General features: G+C 42.1%; 1 protein-coding gene across 11 annotated transcripts in view; it reads right to left on the reverse strand.

The window, feature by feature from the left end:
• Positions 1 to 20,729, reverse strand: part of LOC144680734 (intersectin-2-like) — a 217,153-nt gene that overhangs the window by 30,156 nt on the left and 166,268 nt on the right. For all 11 annotated transcript variants that reach the window (XM_078542045.1, XM_078542041.1, XM_078542042.1 and 8 more), the window contains 3 exons: positions 12,408 to 12,529; positions 8,648 to 8,754; positions 638 to 821 (listed from right to left, as the gene is read on the reverse strand). In XM_078542045.1, coding sequence (XP_078398171.1) covers positions 638 to 821; positions 8,648 to 8,754; positions 12,408 to 12,529 — 413 coding nt within the window. The remainder of the gene's footprint in view (positions 1 to 637; positions 822 to 8,647; positions 8,755 to 12,407; positions 12,530 to 20,729) is intronic.

Below are 20,729 nucleotides of genomic sequence, written 5' to 3' on the forward strand. Positions count from 1 at the left end.
TATATATATATATTTATATACATAGATACATACATGTATATCTCATAATTTAGCTTATGGTATATTTTGTGTCAAGAAGGAAAAACAAAGGCTTTTAACAACCCAAAATGTCTAGATCTAAATGAGCTTCTAAGTCCCTGGTAATTTGGTTACAGTTCACACCTCAAGCACATGCCTGATCTGGGTGAAATTTTTCTCATCTGATATGTTCTCGGACTAAATTAAGACACACCTTGATTTCTCAAAACTGATACAACAATTTGGTCTACTCTTTTGATATAGAACTGGATATACAGTGACATTGAGCTAGGAGATGAGGCCTCACCACACCAATTTTAGAAAATTCTACCAAACTAGAGCCTGAGGAAGACTAGGAGTCCAACCAAATACCTTGAAAAGTCAAAGCACATATCCTATCATAATGTATGATGAAGATTAGGAAGCGCCTTTGAACTTTACAAATTGATCATAGGTAAAAGTGCACGCATACTCCCCTAAGACTTATGTCCTCTCCCAGCCAAAATTTGAGCTTTAATATAGGCTGGTAAAACAGAACAAGGAATAGGCTTATAAAGCTTATCTTCATAAAATATTTTGGAAAAATTTTCAAGGAGAAAGAAAAATTATTTTTCCATACCTTAAGATAATCTTTAAATTCTGGTTCTTCATCGGTTTTCTGTTGAAGTATAGCTGCTCCATTTAGCTGACAACTGCAAAATCGGATATAACCCTGCATATGTGAGAGCTCTGTTGCCAGAATGTCTCCTATCATCTGCACAGCCATCTTTTCCCCACCAGTCTTCTTCCTCACACGCAGAGCCCTAGAACCAAGGATAATGAAAGTCATGCATTTGTCGTATAACCTAAAGTAAACATGGCATGGACTCAATGGGTTGAATGGCTTCCTTCTGTGTCGTTGTGACTCAATGACTTTAAATGAGGCAGCTATCCTTATTGTCCTTCTCGAGACTTCATATTCTGAGCAGTATTGTGATGTGCACTTCGCCTATCACGGACAACTAGATGCTTGCTCCATTTGTGCCTGACACCAGAGCCAAAATGTTCATCTGGTTATGGGCTTAGTGAAGCTCTCCTACTCGCTCTCACCATTGAGTTAGGGTCAAACTCCACTCCAGGGTTCAAGGACATTTCTGGTTGATACTTCAAAACAGTGCTGAGGGAGGTGACGCCCCGACAGGGGAGGGGAAGCTGCCCCGCCAGATTACATTACACTAATTGAGCTCTGGTTTCCCTCAATCTCTGCAACAATGTGGCTGGAATTGACAATTTGCAAAGTTGGGTTGTTACTGCTATTTTTGTCTTTAGCCATCTGCAGCTCAGTGTTCTGTCTCAGGCTTAGATGTTTGTGGCTGCACTTTGGTTTCCTGCACAAACAAGATTTTTCTTTCTAAATATTCAGCAATAACTTGCAAGGATCCCCCAAGATGAATCAGCAAATGGAACTCACAAACTTCAGAGCAAAGAGGAATGCAACTCACTGGGAGCTGCTGATGGTATGTTCCTGCTGCTTCTTCCTACTCAGGGGAACATTGTTTACAGTCTGTTAGAAGCAGTTTATCAGTTGTTTACAGAATGGGTGAGAGATCTTTGAAAGTGCAGCTGGAGGGCGAAGACCCTGATGGGCAAACAATATGGTTTGGACCAGGAAATATGAGCCAGTGGAAGTTATTAATGTTGTGAAGATGATTGAGCAATCTGTTCATTGCACTGAGCAGTTGAAATCAGCCAGTTTAAAAAGAAATAAAGTGGAGTCAGAAGGGATGTTAGATGGAGAACAAAAACAAAAATACCTGGAAAAACTCAGCAAGTCTGACAGCATCTGTGGAGAGGGATACAGTTAACGTTTCGAGTCCGTATGACTCTTCAACAGAACTAAGGAAAAATAGAAAAGAGGTGAAATATAAGCTGGTTTAAGGGTTGGGGGGGGGACAGGTAGAGCTTGAAAGAGGGCCAGTGAGAGGTGGAGATAACCAAAAGATGTCACAGACAAGAGGACAAAGAGGTGTTGAAAGTGGTGATATTATCTAAGGAATGTGATAATAGGTGACATTAAGGGTAGAAAGCAGGACGAGCAAGGTAAAGGTAGCCCTAGTGGGGGCAGAGTGGGGGGGGGAAGGGATCGAAATAGGCTAAAAGGTAGAGATAAAACAATGGATGGAAATACATTTAAAAATAATGGAAATAGATGGGAAAAGAAAAATCTATATAAATTATTGGAAAAAAGGGGGATCGGAAAGAGGGCGGGGATGGAGGAGAGAGTTCATGATCCAAAATTGTTGAACTCAATATTCAGTCCAGAAGGCTGTAAAGTGCCTAGTCGGAAGATGAGGTGCTGTTCCTCCAGTTTGCGTTGAGCTTCACTGGAACAATGCAGCAGGACAAGGACAGACATGTGGGCATGAGAGCAGGGTGGAGTGTTGAAATGGCAAGTGACAGGGAGGTCTGGGTAATGCTTGCGGACTGACCGAAGGTGTTCTGCAAAGCGGTCACACAGTCTGCATTTGGTCTCTCCAATGTAGAGGAAACCGCATTGGGAGCAGCGAATGCAATAGACTAAATTGAGGGAAGTGCAAGTGAAATGCTGCTTCATTTGAAAGGAGTGTTTGGGCCCTTGGACAGTGAGGAGAGGGAAAGTAAAGGGGCAGGTGTTGCACCTTCTGCGGTTGCATGGGAAGGTGCCATGGGAGGGGGTTGAGGTGTAGGGGGTGATGGAGGAGTGGACCAGGGTGTCCCGGAGGGAACGATCCCTGCGGAATGCCGCCAGGGGGGTGAAGGGAAGATGTGTTTGGTGATGGCATCATGTTGGAGTTGGCGGAAATGGCGGAGGATGATCCTTTGAATGCGGAGGCTGGTGGGGTGATAAGTGAGGACAAGGGGGACCCTATCATGGTTCTGGGAGGGAGAGGAAGGTGTGAGGGCCGATGCGTGGGAGATGGGCTGGACATGGTTGAGGGCCCTGTCAACCACCGCGGGTGGAAAACCTTGGTTAAGGAAGAAGGAAGACATGTCAGAGGAACTGTTTTTGAAAGTGGCATCATCAGAACAGATGCGACGGAGGCGAAGGAACTGAAAGAATGGATGGAGTCCTTACAGGAAGCGGGGTGTGAGGAGCTGTAGTCGAGGTAGCTGTGGGAGTCGGTAGGCTTGTAATGAATATTGGTGGACAGTCTATCACCAGAAATTGAGACAGAGAGATCAAGGAAGGGAAGGGAAGTGTCAGAGATGGACCATGTGAAAATGATGGAGGGGTGGAGATTGGAAGCAAAATTAATAAATTTTTCCAGGTCCCGACGAGAGTATGAAGCAGCACTGAAGCAGTCATCGATGTACCGGAGAAAGAGTTGTGGGAGGGGGCCTGAGTAGGACTGGAACAAGGAACGTTCCACATACCCCATAAAGGCATAACTGGGACCCATGCGGGTACCCATAGCCACACCTTTTATTTGGAGGAAGTGAGAGGAGTTTAAGGCGAAATTGTTCAGTGAGAGAACAAGTTCAGCCAGACGGAGGAGAGTAGTGGTGGATGGGGATTGTTCGGGCCTCTGTTCGAGGAAGAAGCGGAGAGCCATCAGTCCATCCTGGACGTCCATGGTGAAGAGGAGGCGGTTGGAGCCAGGGAACTGGAAATTGTTGATATGATGTAGGGTGTCAGAGGAATCACAGATGTAGGTGGGAAGTGGCTGGACAAGGGGAGAGAGAATGGAGTCAAGATAGCAAGAAATGAGTTCCGTGGGGCAGGAACAGGCTGACATGATCGGTCTGCCAGGATAGTCCTGTTTGTGGATTTTGGGTAGGAGGTAGAAGCGGGCCGTCTGAGGTTGGGAGACTATGAGTTTGGAAGCTGTGGAAGGAAGATCTCCAGAGGAGATGAGGTCAGTAACAGTCCTGGAAACAATGGCTTGATGTTCAGTGGTGGGGTCATGGTCCAGGGGGAGGTAGGAGGAAGTGTTGAGTTGACGCTCAGCCTCTGCGAGGTAGAGGTCAGTGCGCCAGACAACAACAGCACCACCCTTATCAGCAGGTTTGATGACAATGTCAGGGTTGGACCTGAGAGAACGGAGTGCAGCAAGTTCAGAGAGAGACAGGTTAGAGTGGGTGAGAGAAGCAGAGAAATTGAGACGACTGATGTCACGCCGACAGTTCTCAATGAAAAGATCAAGAGAAGGTAAGAATCCAGAGGGAGAGGTCCAGGTGGAGGGAGAATATTGGAGGCAGGTAAAAGGATCCGTTGAATGGGGAGAGGACTCCTGCCCAAAGAAGTGAGCATGGAGATGAAGGCGGTGGAAGAAGAGTTCAGCATCGTGCCGAGCCCGAAATTCATTGAGATGAGGGCGCAAGGGTATGAAACTAAGTCCTTTGCTGAGCACTGAACGTTCAGCATCGGAGAGGGGAAGGTCAGGGGGTATTGTGAATACACGGCCGGGGCTGGGATTGGAAGACGGGATGGGGATAGAGGGATAGGCAGGGCTGGAGGGTCCTGGGTGGGCGTTGGTGTCGATGAGTTGTTGGAGCTTGCGTTCCTTTGCAGTTCCTCTGACATATTTTCCTTCTTCCTTAACCGAGGTTTTCCACCCACGGTGGTTGACAGGGCCCTCAACCGTGTCCAGCCCATCTCCCGTGCATCCGCCCTCACACCTTCCTCTCCCTCCCAGAACCACGATATGGTCCCCCTTGTCCTCACTTATCACCCCACCAGCCTCCGCATTCAAAGGATCATCCTCCGCCATTTCCGCCAACTCCAGCATGATGCCACCACCAAACACATCTTCCCTTCACCCCCTCGGTGGCATTCCACAGGGATCGTTCCCTCCGGGACACCCTGGTCCACTCCTCCATCACCCCCTACACCTCAACCCCCTCCTATGGCACCTTACCATGCAACCGCAGAAGGTGCAACACCTGCCCCTTTACTTTCCCTCTCCTCACTGTCCAAGGGCCCAAACACTCCTTTCAAGTGAAGCAGCATTTCACTTGCACTTCCCTCAATTTAGTCTATTGCATTCGCTGCTCCCAATGCGGTTTCCTCTACATTGGAGAGACCAAATGCAGACTGTGTGACCGCTTTGCAGAACACCTTCGGTCAGTCTGCAAGCATGACCCAGACCTCCCTGTCGCTTGCCATTTCAACACTCCACCCTGCTCTCATGCCCACATGTCCATCCTTGGCCTGCTGCATTGTTCCAGTGAAGCTCAACGCAAACTGGAGGAACAGCACCTCATCTTCCGACTAGGCACTTTACAGTCTTCCGGACTGAATATTGAGTTCAACAGTTTTAGATCGTGAACTCTCTCCTCCATCCCCACCCTCTTTCTGATCCCCTTTTTTCCAATAATTTATATAGATTTTTCTTTCCCCACCTATTTCCATTATTTTTAAATGTATCTCCATCCATTGTTTTATCTCTACCTTTTAGCCTATTTTGATCCCTTCCCCCTACCCCACCCCTACTAGGGCTATCTTTACCTTGCTCGTCCTGGTTTTTATCCCTTAATGTCACCTATTATCACATTCCTTAGATAATATCACCACCTTCAACACCTCTTTGCCCTTCTGCCTATGACATCTTTTGGTTATCTCCACCTATCACTGGCCCTCTATCCAGCTCTACCTGTCCCACTGCCCCTTAAACCAGCTTATATTTCACCTCTTTTCTATTTCTCCTTAGTTCTGTTGAAGAGTCATATGGACTCGAAACGTTAACTGTGTTCCTCTCCGCAGATGCTGTCAGACTTGCTGAGTTTTTCCAGGTACTTTTGTTTTTGTTTTGGATTTCCAGCATCCACAGTTTTTTGCTTTTATCTTGATGTTAGATGGAATTCTCTCCCAACAGATTTGTAGAGAAAACAAGTCAGAGGAAGTCCTGATCACACTGTATAGAACACCTGGAACTGTGCCCACTTGTGGTAACTGAAAAACTGGAGACACTTAAGCTCTGGAAACAGAACAGACTCATGAGGCTGATCAAGTTGTCTGGGTTCAAAGTACGGAGAAAGACCAGGGAAAAGGTAGGACAGGTAGATAAGGTGGTTAAGAAGGCAAATGGGATACTTGCCTTTGTTAGTCGAGGCATTGAATACAAGAGCAGGGAAGTTATGATGGAGCTGTATAAAATGCTAGTTAAGCCACAGCTGGAGTACTGTGTGCAGTTCTGAGTGCCACACTATAGGAAGGATGTGATTGCAGTAGAGAGGGTGCAGTGGAGATTCACCAGGATGTTGCCTGGGCTGGAGCGCTTCAGCTATGAAGAGAGACTGGATAGGCTGGGGTTCTTTTCCTTACAGCAGAGAAGGCTGAGGGGGGACCTGATTGAGGTATACAAAATTATGAGGGGCATAGACAGGCTAGGTAGGAAGAAACTTTTCCCCTTAGTGGAGGTGTCAATAACCAGGGGGCATAGATTTAAGGTAAGGGGCAAGAGATTTAGAGAGGATTTGAGGAAAATGTTTTTCACCCAGAGGCTGGGGGGTACCTGGAACTCACTGCCTGAAAGGGTGGTAGAAGCAGGAACCCTCACAACAATTAAGAAGTATTTAGATGAACACTTGAAACGCTATAGTATACAAGGCTATGGGACCTATGCTGGAAAATGGGATTAAAGTAGATAGGGGCTTGACGACCAGTGCAGACACGATAGGCCGAAGGGCCTCTTTCCATGCTGTAAAATTCTATGACTCTATGAGAAACACTAACCGAGGATCTTTTGCAAAATAAAATCTAGATTGTGGGGTGACCACGTTCTGGACAGTATGATCCTTTCTGACATCATGGCACGTGGTAAATTGCTATAAAGCACAGATATCCTCCACTTTAGAGACTTGATTTTCTGGCACTGAGAGCAAATGTGATACTCCTGAATATACAGTGAATCCATGATAGTCCTTATTTTGCAATCCATGTATGTCATAAGAGTTCCCTGCGCTACAAGTCGTCTGTCTAACTTAAAAATGTAGTGTTGACTTGAATTCCCACGAATACCACTGATATTTTACTTCCTCACTTCATGTAAATTCAAATCCAACTGCAGCTCAAGGCTGAAGTCCTGCTGAGGTTAAACTCGGATCTCTTGCAGCTTGACAATCAGGCTAGTCCACTGTGAGGACATCACCTTGAAGCCCAAATTCTGTTCTTACTCAATCTTCATGCAGGTACAACTTGCATCACCGGAAAGTGATGAGGCCAAGGGAACCTTTGTTGATTTCCTTCTCTGCGCAGGCTCACACTGTCGAACACACTGACGCTAATTTAAACATCCTACTGTTATAATAAGTTTCCACAATCTTTTGCATTAGTTTAATAAACATCATGCTAGAAGGTGGCCCTGACTACAAAGTTTCTCAAAAAACTCCCAGTTTCTGATAATTGTGCTGTTTGCAGGTCTTTGAGGAAGCTCATAAAATTAAGCTTTTTTTAGGCGCAAGGACATTAATAGGTACATTTTGGATGCTTTTGAATATAATCCTTTTTCAATTTACTCAGCAATTGGCTGCTATACCCCCAATATAACTCGGAAATGAAGTTATTCATTCATGGGATGTGGGAATTGCCCATTCCTAATTGCCCTTGAGGCGGTGGTGAGCTGCCTTCTTGAGCCGCTGCAATCTATGTGGTGTAAGTACACCCACAGTGCTGTTAGGAAGGGAGTTCCAGGATTTTGACCCAATGACAGTGAGGGAACGGCATTCCAAGTCAGGATGATGTGAGACCTGGAAGGGAACTTGAAGGCTTCGTAATAGTTGATAGGACTGAGTGGCTCGCTGGGCCATTTCAGAGGCCACTCTGCTGTGGGTCTAGTGTCACATGTAGGTCAGACCAGGTAAGGGTGGCAGATTTCCTTTCCTAAAGAATATGAGTGAACTAGATGGGTTTTTATAACAATCGACAAAGATTTCATGGTCATCATTATTGAGACTAGCTTTTAATTCCAGTCCAGAAAGGAAAAACAGTAAAAACAGGAAATAAGAATACTGGTCCGAACTGGTCTTGTATACCTTAAATTGGAACACCAGTAAAAACTGGGGAATAAGAGTACTGGTCTGAACTGTTTTTCCCTTCTGGGAGATTTATTAATTGAACTTAAATGCCATGGTGGGATTTAAACCCTCAGAGAATTAACCTGGGCCTCTGGATTACTGGTTGAGTGACATTACTACTATGCCAGTACCTCCCCTCAGTTATTTTCTGTTATTTAAAATCAGGTCACTCACACTAATCAAAACACATTTTATGTAATAAACCTATTTTCAGCTGTATAAATCAAACTGCACCAAGTTACCACTCTGAAATATATCAAGGAATTTTTTATTAAGAGTGGTTTTCTTTTCAAATGCATTCCAAGATGCCACCCAGTTACATTGGTTGATGACAGGTTTTATATTTGGTGATATAGGAGTTTGAGCGGAACATAGAAGAAAAAAACACTTCAAAACCACTGAAATGTTGGGCACAATTTGTCACCAATTGCACCCAAAGCAGAAACTCCAGACCAACATTTCTAATAGCATGAAACAACTGTTACTCTAATTCGTGAATTTTGGTGATTCTACAGTGAAGAACATACCCTTTAAAAAAAAACAGAGAGCCTACGCTCAAACAAGACAAGGCTCCCCAACCAAAACACACCCTTACTTGAACAGCTTGGTGTTGGGCATAATGAGTTCTTTCCAGTTCACAAAGATTGTTCCCAGCTCAGTTTCAGTCAGGAGCCCGGATTCGGCCATTTGTTTCTGAAAAACCTGCAAAGAAAACGTCCAATTACATAGTTCAAGCAAACAAACTGAGTTGAATTTTCAAAGTTCAAATTTCTCTCTGATCATATAACTCTTCATTTCTTCCAGTAAATAAAAACTGATGCCCAGCCCCACCCCTTCAAAACCCCAACTTTTTAATTTGCATTTCAAAATATGAGACAGAATTTTACATCCCACGGGCAGGCGCGCACCCGACCTGATTGGGCGAGCGTCCCGACGTCATTGCGCACTTGCACGATCTTTCGATCAGTGGCGGCGCTGCCTATTAAGGCCATTAATGTATTAATTAGGTGTGATTTTTTGCTGCCTGTCCAGCATTGCAGTAGGGCGAATCAGCAAGGTGGCCTTTGGATTTTTGAGGAAATCTCATCCACGGGAGGGATGAATTTTCCAATATTAATTTAAAAAAGATAAAAATGTTTTGACCAAATTTGTATAGTCTATATGTTCATGTGAGGGAGTCTGATGCATGGACATTTTTTCCAGCATTTCCAAATCTTTATTTCATGGTTTAAAATTCTTCAGCTCCCTGAGGCAGCTCTCTGCCTTCAGGGAGCTTCATTCTGCACCCGCGCAGACCTCAGCGCTCGCCCTCCTTCTGCTCCCACCCCGGCACCGCTGAGACTTTCATCACTCGTTTCACGCTGGCTGGTCATTAATTGGCCAGCCAGCACGAAATCGTGGTCAGGGGCCGATCGTGGACGGCAGACCGTTTCCTGGGCCTGCCCACCACACCCACCCAACGACCTCAAAAATCCTGCCCATGATTATTTTGTGTAAAAGCAGATTGTGTGGTGCACAAAGTGTTTTATTGCAAAATCGTATGACAGTGATCTAGGTTCTTCAATTCATTCCTCTATTCAGTTGCTTTAATAAAATATATTGTTGCATAAAATTTATCTATTTGACTATCCTCAGGTAAGAGTTGCTGCCTGGTTTCTCTTAATGCAGTTTTAAGCTGCTGCAGACGAGCCAGTGATAACTTCCTGAATTTTCCCTTCTTTTGTTCCATCCCAAGAAGTGTCAGGGCATTACTGGTTAAAGAAACAATGGCAGCTGCGAGGAGGGATGATATACTAAATGAAGCAGCAAATGAGGCCATATGGGTTGAGCTCAGAAATAAAAAAAAGAGGCAGTCACACTGCTAGGAGTGTACTATAGGCCCCCAAATAGTGGAAGGGAGTTAGAAGAGCAAATATGTCAGCAAATATTTGAGTGCAAAAAAAAATAGGGAAGTAATAGTTGGAGACTTGAACTACCCTAATATCAATTGGGATACGAACAGTGTGAAGGGCACGGTGGGCGCAAAATTCTTGAACTGCATTCAAGAGAACTTTGTTTAGCCAGCACTTAACAAGCCCAACGAGAAGGAGTGTGATTATAGGTTTAGTCTTAGGAAATGAAGCTGGCCAAGTGGATGGAGTGGCAGTGGGAAACCATTTTGGAAATAGTGACCGTAATATAGTTAGATTTAGCATCACTATGGAAAAGGACAAAGATAGAACAGGAGTAAGAGTTCTAAATTGGGGAAAGACAAATTTTACATGAGAGATGAAGTGCACTGGATACAGCTACTAGTAAGAAAAAAAGTGACAAATCAGTGGGACACATTCAAAAGCAAAATTCTACAGGCAAATGTAGACACATCGCTACAAAGAAAAAGGGGTACAGCCAAATCTAGAGCCCCCTGGTTATCCAGAAGCATAAAGGGTATGATTAGGCAGAAAAAGAGAGAAAAAGAGAGGAATGCAAAGAGAGAATACAAAACATAATGGGCAGGTAAAATGAAAGAAAACCCAGAGATGTTTTCCCAGTACATTAAGAGTAAGAGGATGACTAAGGAAAGGGTAGGGCCTATCAGAGATGTACGCAATAACTTCTGCATTGATGCAGAAGATGTGGGTAGGATTCTCAATGAGTACTTTGTCTCTGTCTTCAATAAGGAGCAGGATGATGCAGATATTCTAGATAAAGAGGAGGAGTGTGAAATATTTGATACAACAAGCATAATGAGAGAGGAAGTACTGGAGGGACTGACATCCTTGAAGGTGTTTAAGTCACCAGGGCCAGATGGATTGTATCCCAGGCTGTTAAAGAAAGCCAGGGAGGAAATAGCAGATGCTCTGAGGATCATTTTCTAATCCTCACTAGATACAGGTGAGGTACCAGAGGATTGGAGGTCTGCAAACATTGTACCATTGTTTAAAAAGGGTGCGAAGGATAGGCCAGAAAACTATAGGCCAGTCAGTCTGACATCAATTCTGGGGGAAAGGATAAACTAAAAGATCGTGTCTTACTAACTTAATCAAATTTTTTGAGGAAATTACTAGGAGAATTGATGAGGGTAGTGCTGTGGATGTTGTCTTCATGGATTTTAGTAAGGCGACTGACAAGGTCCCACATGGCAGACTGGTCAGAAAAGTGAAATCCAATGGCATACATGAAAGGTGGTGAGTTGGATCCAAAATTGGCTCAGTGAGAGGAAACAAAGGGCAATGGTCAATGGATGTTTTTGCAAATGGAAAGCAGTTTCCAGTGGCGCTCCACAGGGCTTAGTGTTGGGGCCTTGTTCTTTGTTGCATATATTAATGATTTGAACTTAAATGTGGGATGCATGATTGGGAAATTTGCAGATGACGCAAAAATTGCATGTGTATTTGATAGTGAAGGGGATAACTGTTGTCTCCAGAGTGATATCAATGGTTTGGTTGAGTAGGCGATAAAGTGGCAAATGGAATTCAATCCAGATAAGTGTGAGATAATGCATCTGGAGAGGGACCTTGGAGTACATGGCCACAGGTCCCCGAAGGTGGCAAAACAGGTGGATAAGATGGTTAAGAAAGCATATGGAATGCTTTCCTTTACTGGACAATGTACTGAATACAAAAGCAGGGATGTAATTCTGGAACTGTATAAATCGCTGGCTAGACCACAGCTGGAATTTTGGGTTCAGTTCTGGTCACCTCATTACAGGAAGGACATAATTGCTCTAGAAAGAGTATGGAGAAATTTACAAGAATGTTGCCAGGGCTTGAAAATTGCAGTCATGAGGAAAGACTTGATAGGCTAGTATTATTTTCCTTAGAACAGAGGAGGCTGAGGGGTGACCTATTTGAGGCGTACAAAATTATGAGGGGCCTAGATAGGGTAGACAGGAAAGACCTGTTTCTGCTAGCTGGTGGGTCAATTTACCAGGGGTCAGAGATTTAAGGTGATTGGTAGAAGGATTAGAGGGGACATAAAGGAAAACTTTTTCACCCAGAGGCTGGAGGGCATCTGGAATTCAGTGCCCGAATTGGTGGTTGATGCTGAAATGCTTAACTAATTTAAAAGGTACCTGTATCTGCATCTGAAGTGCTGTATCCTGCAAGACTACGGACCAGGTGCTGGAAAATGGGATTAAAATGAGCAGCTAGTTTCTTTTTATTCTATTTTTTGGCCAGCTGAATGGCCTCTTTCTATGCCGTAACTTTTCTATGGTTCAATGGTCTATGACATTTTTACAACAGTATGGGTGAAATCATTGTACGGTTGAAACTGAACCCAACACAAATGTGAAACAATGCACTGAAGTTTCGACAGTCTCTTTGCTCAATTTTTATAAAATATATTAGCTGTTCAGTTCTTTCAGGCCTTACCTCTAAAACAAGCTGCAAATCATCCATGTACCTCTCTTCAGTCTGAATCAGTTCATGAATATAACCCTGACGTTTTCTTTCCATAGGTGACATAGTATCAAGGGATTGGAGGTCAGCGCACCCTGCAGGTTATTAAGAGATTCTATTATCGACTGAACTGCAAGCATCCTTTCACTCTTCAACAGCATTTTATATAGCTTAAAGCCATCAAAAAAACTATCATATTTTTATTTTGAGGGATCGTATGCAAATATAATGAATGACTTAATAAAGATTGCTCTTGAAGCTGGTTATTTGTCTTCACAGTATATTGAAGAACTCCATAACTGATCTCTCAATTTTACGACTGGAACTACACTCCAAAGTTATATTTTGTTCTTGGAGAATTTATTTAAAAAGGTTGATATTAGGAATATTGAATACTGTGGACTCAAGAGGATGCAAGAGAGGTATTTTCCAGTTTATCAACCACCGCAGAAAGATGCACTAAAGGAAATAAGAATTGTTTTAATTCTGATACATCCTTTTCTGAATAATTATTTTGAATGATTAGATGAAATTCTAACATTTAGATTTGCATAGCAGAAGCTGTTGGATTGTTGTAAAAACTCAACTGGTTTGTTAATGTGCTTTAGGGAAGGAAATCTGCCGTCCTTACCATATCTGGCTTATAATTGACTCCAATCCCACACCAATGTGGTCGACTCTTAACTGCTTTCTGAAGTGGTGTAGCAAGCCACTCAGTTGTACCAAAGCTCTACAAAGATACTGCAGCAGTTCTACATAAAATCATAAGAAATAGGAGCAAGAGTAGGCCATTCGGCCCATTGAGCCTGCTCTGCCATTCAATAAAATTACAGCTTATCTGATTGTGGCCTCCACTTTCCTGCCTGCCCCCTTAACCCTTGTAGATCAAAAATCTGGCTAACACAACTTTAAATATACTTAATGACACAGCTTCCAATGCTACTCTGAGGTAAGAGAATTCTAAAGGTTAATGACCCTTTGAGAATAAATTTCTCATTTCTGTCATAAATGGGAAACCCCCTTATTCTAAAACTATACCCCCTAGTTCTAAATTACCCCGTGAGGGCTAACATCCTCTCAGCATCTACCCTGTCAAGCTCCTTCACAATCTTATATGTTTCAATAAGATCACCTCTGATTCTTCTAAACTCCAATGAGTATAGGCCCAACCTGCTCAACTTTTCCTCTTAAGACAGCCCCTTCATCCCAAGAATCAGCCTAATGAGCCTTCTCTGCACTGCTTCCAATGCAAGTACATCCCTCCAATCCCCTTGCAGTAAAGGTAAACATTCCATTTGCCTTTTTAATTATTCACTGCACCTGCATGCTCACGTTTTGTGATTCATGTGCAAGGACACCCAAATCCATCTGTACTGCAGCATTCCCCAGTCTCTCTTCATTTAAAAAATATTCTGTCTATTCTTCCACCTAAGTGGACAACCTCATATTTTCTCAGATTATACTCTATCTGCAATTTTTTCCCCACTCATTTATCTATGTCTCTTTGTAGACTCTTTGTATCCTCCTCATAACTTGCTTTCTCATCTATGTAGCATCAGCAAACTTTGCTATACAACACAGTTGGTCCCTTCATCCAAGTATTAGTATAGATCATGATGAATTGAGGCCCCAGCACTAACAAGTGAAGTGCCACAGAGATCATAAGTTTGCCATCCTGAAAATGATCAATTTGTCCTGACTGTCTGTTTCCTGTTCATTAGCCAATCCTCTGTCCATGCTAATATATCACTTCCAACAGTATGAACTCTTATCTTAGGGCACATAACATTTCATGTGGCACCTTATCGAATGCCTTTTGGAAATCCAAATACACTACATCTACTGGTACCCTTTTATCCACCCTGCTTGTTACATCCTCAAACCACCTCCTCAAGGCAACTAGGGATGAGTAATGAATTCTGGCCTTGCCAACAACACCCACATTATGAGAACCAATTTGTCCTTTACAGCTCTAAGAAAACCTGCATATTTTGCAGGTATTTGCAACTGTCAAAGAGGAGGCTAGTCTATATGCAGAAACTGCATATAAAATAGCCTCTTGCCCTACAGTAAAACTCACACCACAACATTTACCCAAGCAGAAACCTAGACGTTAGAATCAATGCTCTGCACATCAGATGTATAAATTTACTACCAGTGGCAACTAGTGGTGGTCCACAATGCCATCAATTGGATTGAAAATGAGTAATCAGGACAATTCCCACTTGCATTGATTTTCTTTTATTCATTCAAGGGATGTGGGCTTCCCTGGCTAGACCAGCATTTATTGCCCATCCCTAATTGCTCTTGAGAAGGTGGTGGTGAGCTGCCCTCTTGAACCACTGTAGTAAAGGAAATTTATCTTAATTATTGCATATTATCATATTATTGCAATTATCTGTCATCAAGGGTGAGATGGGATCTGCAGAAAATCTATACTCGGTGGCTTTTGACAGGTAAGTGATGTGCCACATCATCTAAGAAGGTGAGGTTTAGAAAACTGTCATTATTGAGACAAATATGATATAGTGTGATGAGTTGAAGCAGCAGTATACAAGAGAGAATAATAGGAGCATGCAAAACCTATCAAAATAGAATATCTTACAAAAATTCATATTCAGCACTTTTAGATTATTATATTTGCATCTGGCACAAGACAGAACTAAATATCATGCTGACACATTGCAGCATGCCATAAACAGTTAGCATCAGTGTATAATTTGCTACCCAATACTGCCAAAATCGTCATCATAGAAGCTAACTCCTGACATGATAGGTATACCACTGATATTGTGAAGATTCTATTTTGACACAAAACAAAATGTCCTTCGTCCTTCATTATGGCTACAGGAAGGTGAGCAGTCTGTGAATTCACTGGATGATAAAATAATTACAATAAGACAGCCATTTGGCACATCTTAATTCTTCCATTCAGAAAGGCCCTGCAATCCCCCATTGTTGCATCTAATTGTTTCTTAAATGATTCCGTGTTTTCACCTCCACCAGTCTATCTGGAAGTCTATTCCATGCGTACATCACGCTTTATGTGAAGAACTTTGTGATATTAGTCTTAGATTTACCTTCTGTTATGAACTTATGAATTAGGAGCGGGAGTAGGCCACTTGGCCCCTCGAGCCTGCTCCACCATTAAATAAGGTTATGGCTGATCTGATTGTAACCTTAACTCCACATTCCTGCCTATCCCGATAACCTTTCATCCCCTTGCTTATCAAGAATTTATCTACCTCTGCCATAAAAATATTCATAGACTCGCTTCCACCACCTTTTGAGGAAGAGAATTCCAAAGACTTACGACCCTCAGAGAAAAAAAAATTCTCATCCCTGTTTTAGATGAGCAATCCCTTATTTTTTTAAACAGTGACCCCTAGTTCTAGGTTCTCTCACAAGAGGAAACATCCTCTCCACATCCACCCTGTCAAGTTCCCTCAGGATTTTTTGTGTTTCAGTCAAGTTGCCTCTTACTCTTCTAAACTCCAGCGGATACAAGCCTAGCCTGTCCAACCTTTCCTCAAAAGGCAACCCTCCCATTCCTGGTAATAGTCTAGTAAACCCTCTCTGGACTGCTTCCAACGCAGTTACATCCTTCCTTAAATAAGGAGACCAATACTGTACACAGTACTCCAGATGTAGTTTCACCAATGCCCTGTAAAACTGAAGCATAACCTCCCTACTTTTATATTCAATTCCTCTCACAATAAACAATAACATTCTATTAGCTTTCCTAATTACTTGCTGTACTTGCATTCTAGCCTTTTGCAATTCATGCACTAGGGCACCCAGATCCCTCTGCATTTCAGAGCTTTGCAATCTCTCACCATTTAGATAATATGCTTCTTTTTTTATTTTTCTTATCAAAATGGACAATTTCCCACTTTCCCACATTATACTCCATTTACCAGATCTTTGCCCACTCACTTAACCTATCTATTTTGTAGCCTCCTCATGTCCTCTTCACAACTTACTTTCCTACCTATCTTTGTGTCATCAGCAAAATTAGCAACCATACCTTTGGTCTCTTCATCCGGGTCATTTATATAAATAGTAAACAGTTGAGGCCCCGATACTGATCCCTGTGGCACACCACTTGTTACATCTTGCCAACCAGGAAAAGACCCATTTATGCCTACCCTCTGTTTCCTGTTAGCCAGCCAATCTTCTATGCATGCCAATACATGAGCGTTTGTTTTCCGCAATAACGTTTATGTGGCACCTTGTCAAATTTAATTTAAAACTGCTTCCCTTTGTTCTAGAGTTACAACTCAATTTGAATATTCTGGATATAATTTTTCCATTCCCCATCTAATAAACATCTCTAAGACAATCTCTCAGATATCTCCTTTCGAAACTGAAAAGCCGAAGTTTCTCCAGTTGCTCCTCACAGCACAAACTTCTAACACTTCAGATCAGCTTTATTATTCTTCTTTGGTGTCTCTCTTACTTGTTGGTAGTCAGAACTGGATATAATACTGAAGTCTGAGTATAGCTTGATTACAACTTGTTGGCTCACTCTTTTGGCCATGTAACTCAACATGCTTTGCTAATTGCTGCTCTGCATGGTTAGACATGTTTAGCACTGTGTTTGCAAAGACTTGTAGGACTCTTTCAACTCCACTTTTAGCTATTTCAACACCATCCATGAAGTATGTGTGCTATCTATTTTTCCTTCCTATGTGCTGTCCTTAAACTTGTTAGCATTAAATTTATTCTATCATTTTGTCATGTACATATTTTGTCCAGCTTAATTGCCTCCATCAACTCCACTGACCCTTTTAGTTTGGTAGCATCATAAAATTTGACTAATTTGCATTGAGCTTATGATTCCAACTTATTGACGCAAGCGGGAAACAGTAATGATCTGAACTGTGAGCCTTGAAGCAACGTCCTCAGTACTACCACAGGACTGTTCGTATTTTCTAGGCAATGCATCTGGGTGAATCAGGTCAAATGGCACAAGTGACGACGTGAGGCTGTTCACCCAGTTGAAAACTAAGAAAACTCAAATGTATTGTGCTTTTTAAAATTATCTGATGTTGAACAGCTACAAACATCACTACGTGAAATGCTCATTTTAAATGCAATACCTCAATATTTACTTTATATTCTAGTAATCTTTGATGAGGTTTGGCATTTCAAAATTGCTGCAAGGCACAATTACCCAGTAGGATTCCTGTTCATTCAGTGCTCCAGATTCAATGGCTCCAGCTCTGAAATAACAAGCTATCATCTTTTAAAGTCAATTGCTTAATTTGATGGCATTTTTGTATTTAAATAACATAATATGATTTTTGTTTAAAAAAAGGAATATATCAGCTGATTTTCATTAACTTAGGCATCCAATCATCAGCCAATCCATTTAGCATCTTTTTGATTGTTTGACTGGTTAGCAGTATTTTATATTTCACATTTGAACTTAATGATTGTTCAGATACAATTCAGCTTTATATTTCCTCAGTTAAAGAAACAGATATTAAATTTTACACGTGCAGGGCAGGGGTTAGGTACTCTGCAATCATTGCCTCACCTCCTGACCCTTCATAGCCTATCCACCATCTATAAGGCTCACGTCACAAGCATAATGGAATACTTAACACTTGTCCAGATGGATAAAGATATAACATCCAGGGACCTCAAACTCTTTCGAGTTATCAACAGTCACAGATTGCAACTCTTTCGAGTACAATCACAGTTCTTGGTTTCCGGGAGTGGGACATGAACCCACAACCCTCTGGTTCAAAGGCGAGGGTGCTATGAACTGAGCCACAGCTGACACCTCTCAGGGACCTCAACACCATCTGGACAAAGCCGTTAGCTTAATCAGTGTCCCTGCCACTTGCCTGAGCATTCACCCACTCTACCTGCAGCATATTATGGCTGCAGAACATCTGATCTGTAATGCAGCAATGGACCAAAGTTACTTTGACAGCACCTCCATTCCTGTGACCTGTACCACCAAGAAAGATAAGAGCAGTGATGCAATGGGAATGAAACACATGTGATTTTTCAAATCACACACAATCCTGGCTTGGATATATAATGCCTTTCTTTCAATGTCACTATCTCAATATCCTGGAACTCCCTACCTAATACCATAGTGGGAATGCTATCAGCACGTGGACTACAGCAGCTGAAGAAGGGCCACTGCTAACCTTCTCAGAATAACTAGATATGGGAAATAAATGTCAACCGTTGCCACATCCTAAGGACAAATATAAAAATATTAATGCAGATCTTAGTTGAATGCAGCGTAGTTCCTCAGGTTCAATGTCAATGGCCACTCCTGTAAGTCAATCAGTGTGTCTTTAGCTGCCTAGTATCTCGGTGAATGTGATGATATCCAGGGGTTAACATATGTGCTGCCATGTAATTCCATGTTTTGTAGCAGAAGAACATACTCTAGCAGGCTTTGGTATTAACTATAAACTACTGAACAAATTTGTTGAACATAAAATAAGTAAATGAACTGTGCTCAGCACAAAAACAGAAAGATCTAAACATATGTAGCAGTTTTAACCCTGTGTTTGTTATACCCAACCAGAAAGAATCTACTAAATAATTAATTCCACTATTAGGTTTCAATTTTTGCTATGATCCACATATCATAGCAATTAATTTGACTAATTTTTAAATCGAGACAGGCCTCCTCCTTCATTCACCTATGTTACAAAACTTATAGTGGATGCAACAGGTGCTTTTTCCCCACAAGTTTATCTTATCTCTAAGCCTAAAAGAGATTCCAAAAACCTGTAGATTTATTTGAACTTACATTAAGATGTTTGAAAAAGAACGTTGAGGTAATAATAGAATAAAAGTTATCAAGGTATTTTCAAATGATGGCATGGTGGGTGGTGGAAAGAAAAGATTTTCAGTAAATTATGCTTTTACCGCTCGGCTAGTAAACTGGTGGAGTGGATTTCAATGCAACACAAAATCAGGTGGTTTCTATAACAAGTGGGCGATCTAATCTGCTGATTTACTGGCAAGCACAGATGATGAAAATGACCTCCATAATCTAGGCTGACATTTCAGTGTTGTTCTGAGGGTGCATGTGATGTTAAACATGCTACTTTTTGTGTGGAACTCTAAACTAAGGTCCTGCCTGTCTCTGCAGCTGGAAATAAAATATTCTGTGTTATTACTTGCAAAAGAACAGGAATCTCCCAATGCCCTGGCCAAAGTTAATTCCTTAACCAAACCACCGGAAATATATTGTGTCAGCTTTTGCTGTAGCAGGGCTAAAAACATCTGCTGTCAGTTCACTTGCTCCTGAAGCAAAACATTTTTGCCCACTCAGTTGCTGAATGATAGCGCTGCAGCAAAGTAAACAGGGTATCTGGAAAATTAAATGACTGTGAAATAAAAGTAGAAGGGTTGAAAATAATGCTGAAAAAAGAAACAAGTTGCTGAAGCTTTTCATCTTGCACTCATCGGGACAAATGCAAGAATGCCAAATTTCAAATGATCACAACAATTTATACTCAAGGAGAAAAGATGCTGGTTGGTTGGCAAGTTGACTCTGGCTGAGGCACTGCCATGAAGAAAACAATGGGGCCCACCATGCTTCTGGGATATTCAAAAAAGGTGCAAGGCTTGAACATATTCTGTTTGTTTGCAGAGAATGGATCCCTGTGTATGAATGTTTGTCACATCTATCAAGCGTAAATAAGCCACATTATGAGCTCGATTGATTATTGTAAATTGGTTGTAAGTGTAGCTTTTAACACACTCAGGATGTTCAGCAAGTGCTGACCAATCGCCGAATCACATCTAATAGTAGATGTTTTCTTTTGGGTTTTGCAAGCGCAGGATGGTTGAGTACAGTCTGTACACTTCCTATTACAAACAGATGGAGAAACATTTTGTTTGATTTGATTAGCCAATCATTGGGATGTATGACCTTTGTACTTAGCATCACACCAGCACAAATCCATACACGATGTTGCTCAATTGTGTGGTAGGCAGAATGTCTTTTTGGACTGATGGAGCATCCTATTAGTAGAAAATACCACTCAAGTCACCACTGCATTGAGCAGCGTGAAATGCGTTGCTTAACCTGTTGTTCAAATTTTTGAGATACTTTGCCTTTCCAGCGTAATTTGAGGTGGACCAGGCCACTTTACAGGCCCATTTGTGAGTTTGCACGATACACAATGAAGAATGATCTGATCAGGATGGTCAATGTCCTGTAGGACAGCTTTGATATGCTCTATTTCTGTGCCAAGCTTGCAAGGTAAACAAATGACTAGTGCCCTATTTACAAGATTGCTGATAAGGCCA

This window comes from Cetorhinus maximus, chromosome 5 (assembly GCF_964194155.1).
Source record: "Cetorhinus maximus chromosome 5, sCetMax3.hap1.1, whole genome shotgun sequence".
Lineage (NCBI taxonomy): Eukaryota > Metazoa > Chordata > Chondrichthyes > Lamniformes > Cetorhinidae > Cetorhinus > Cetorhinus maximus.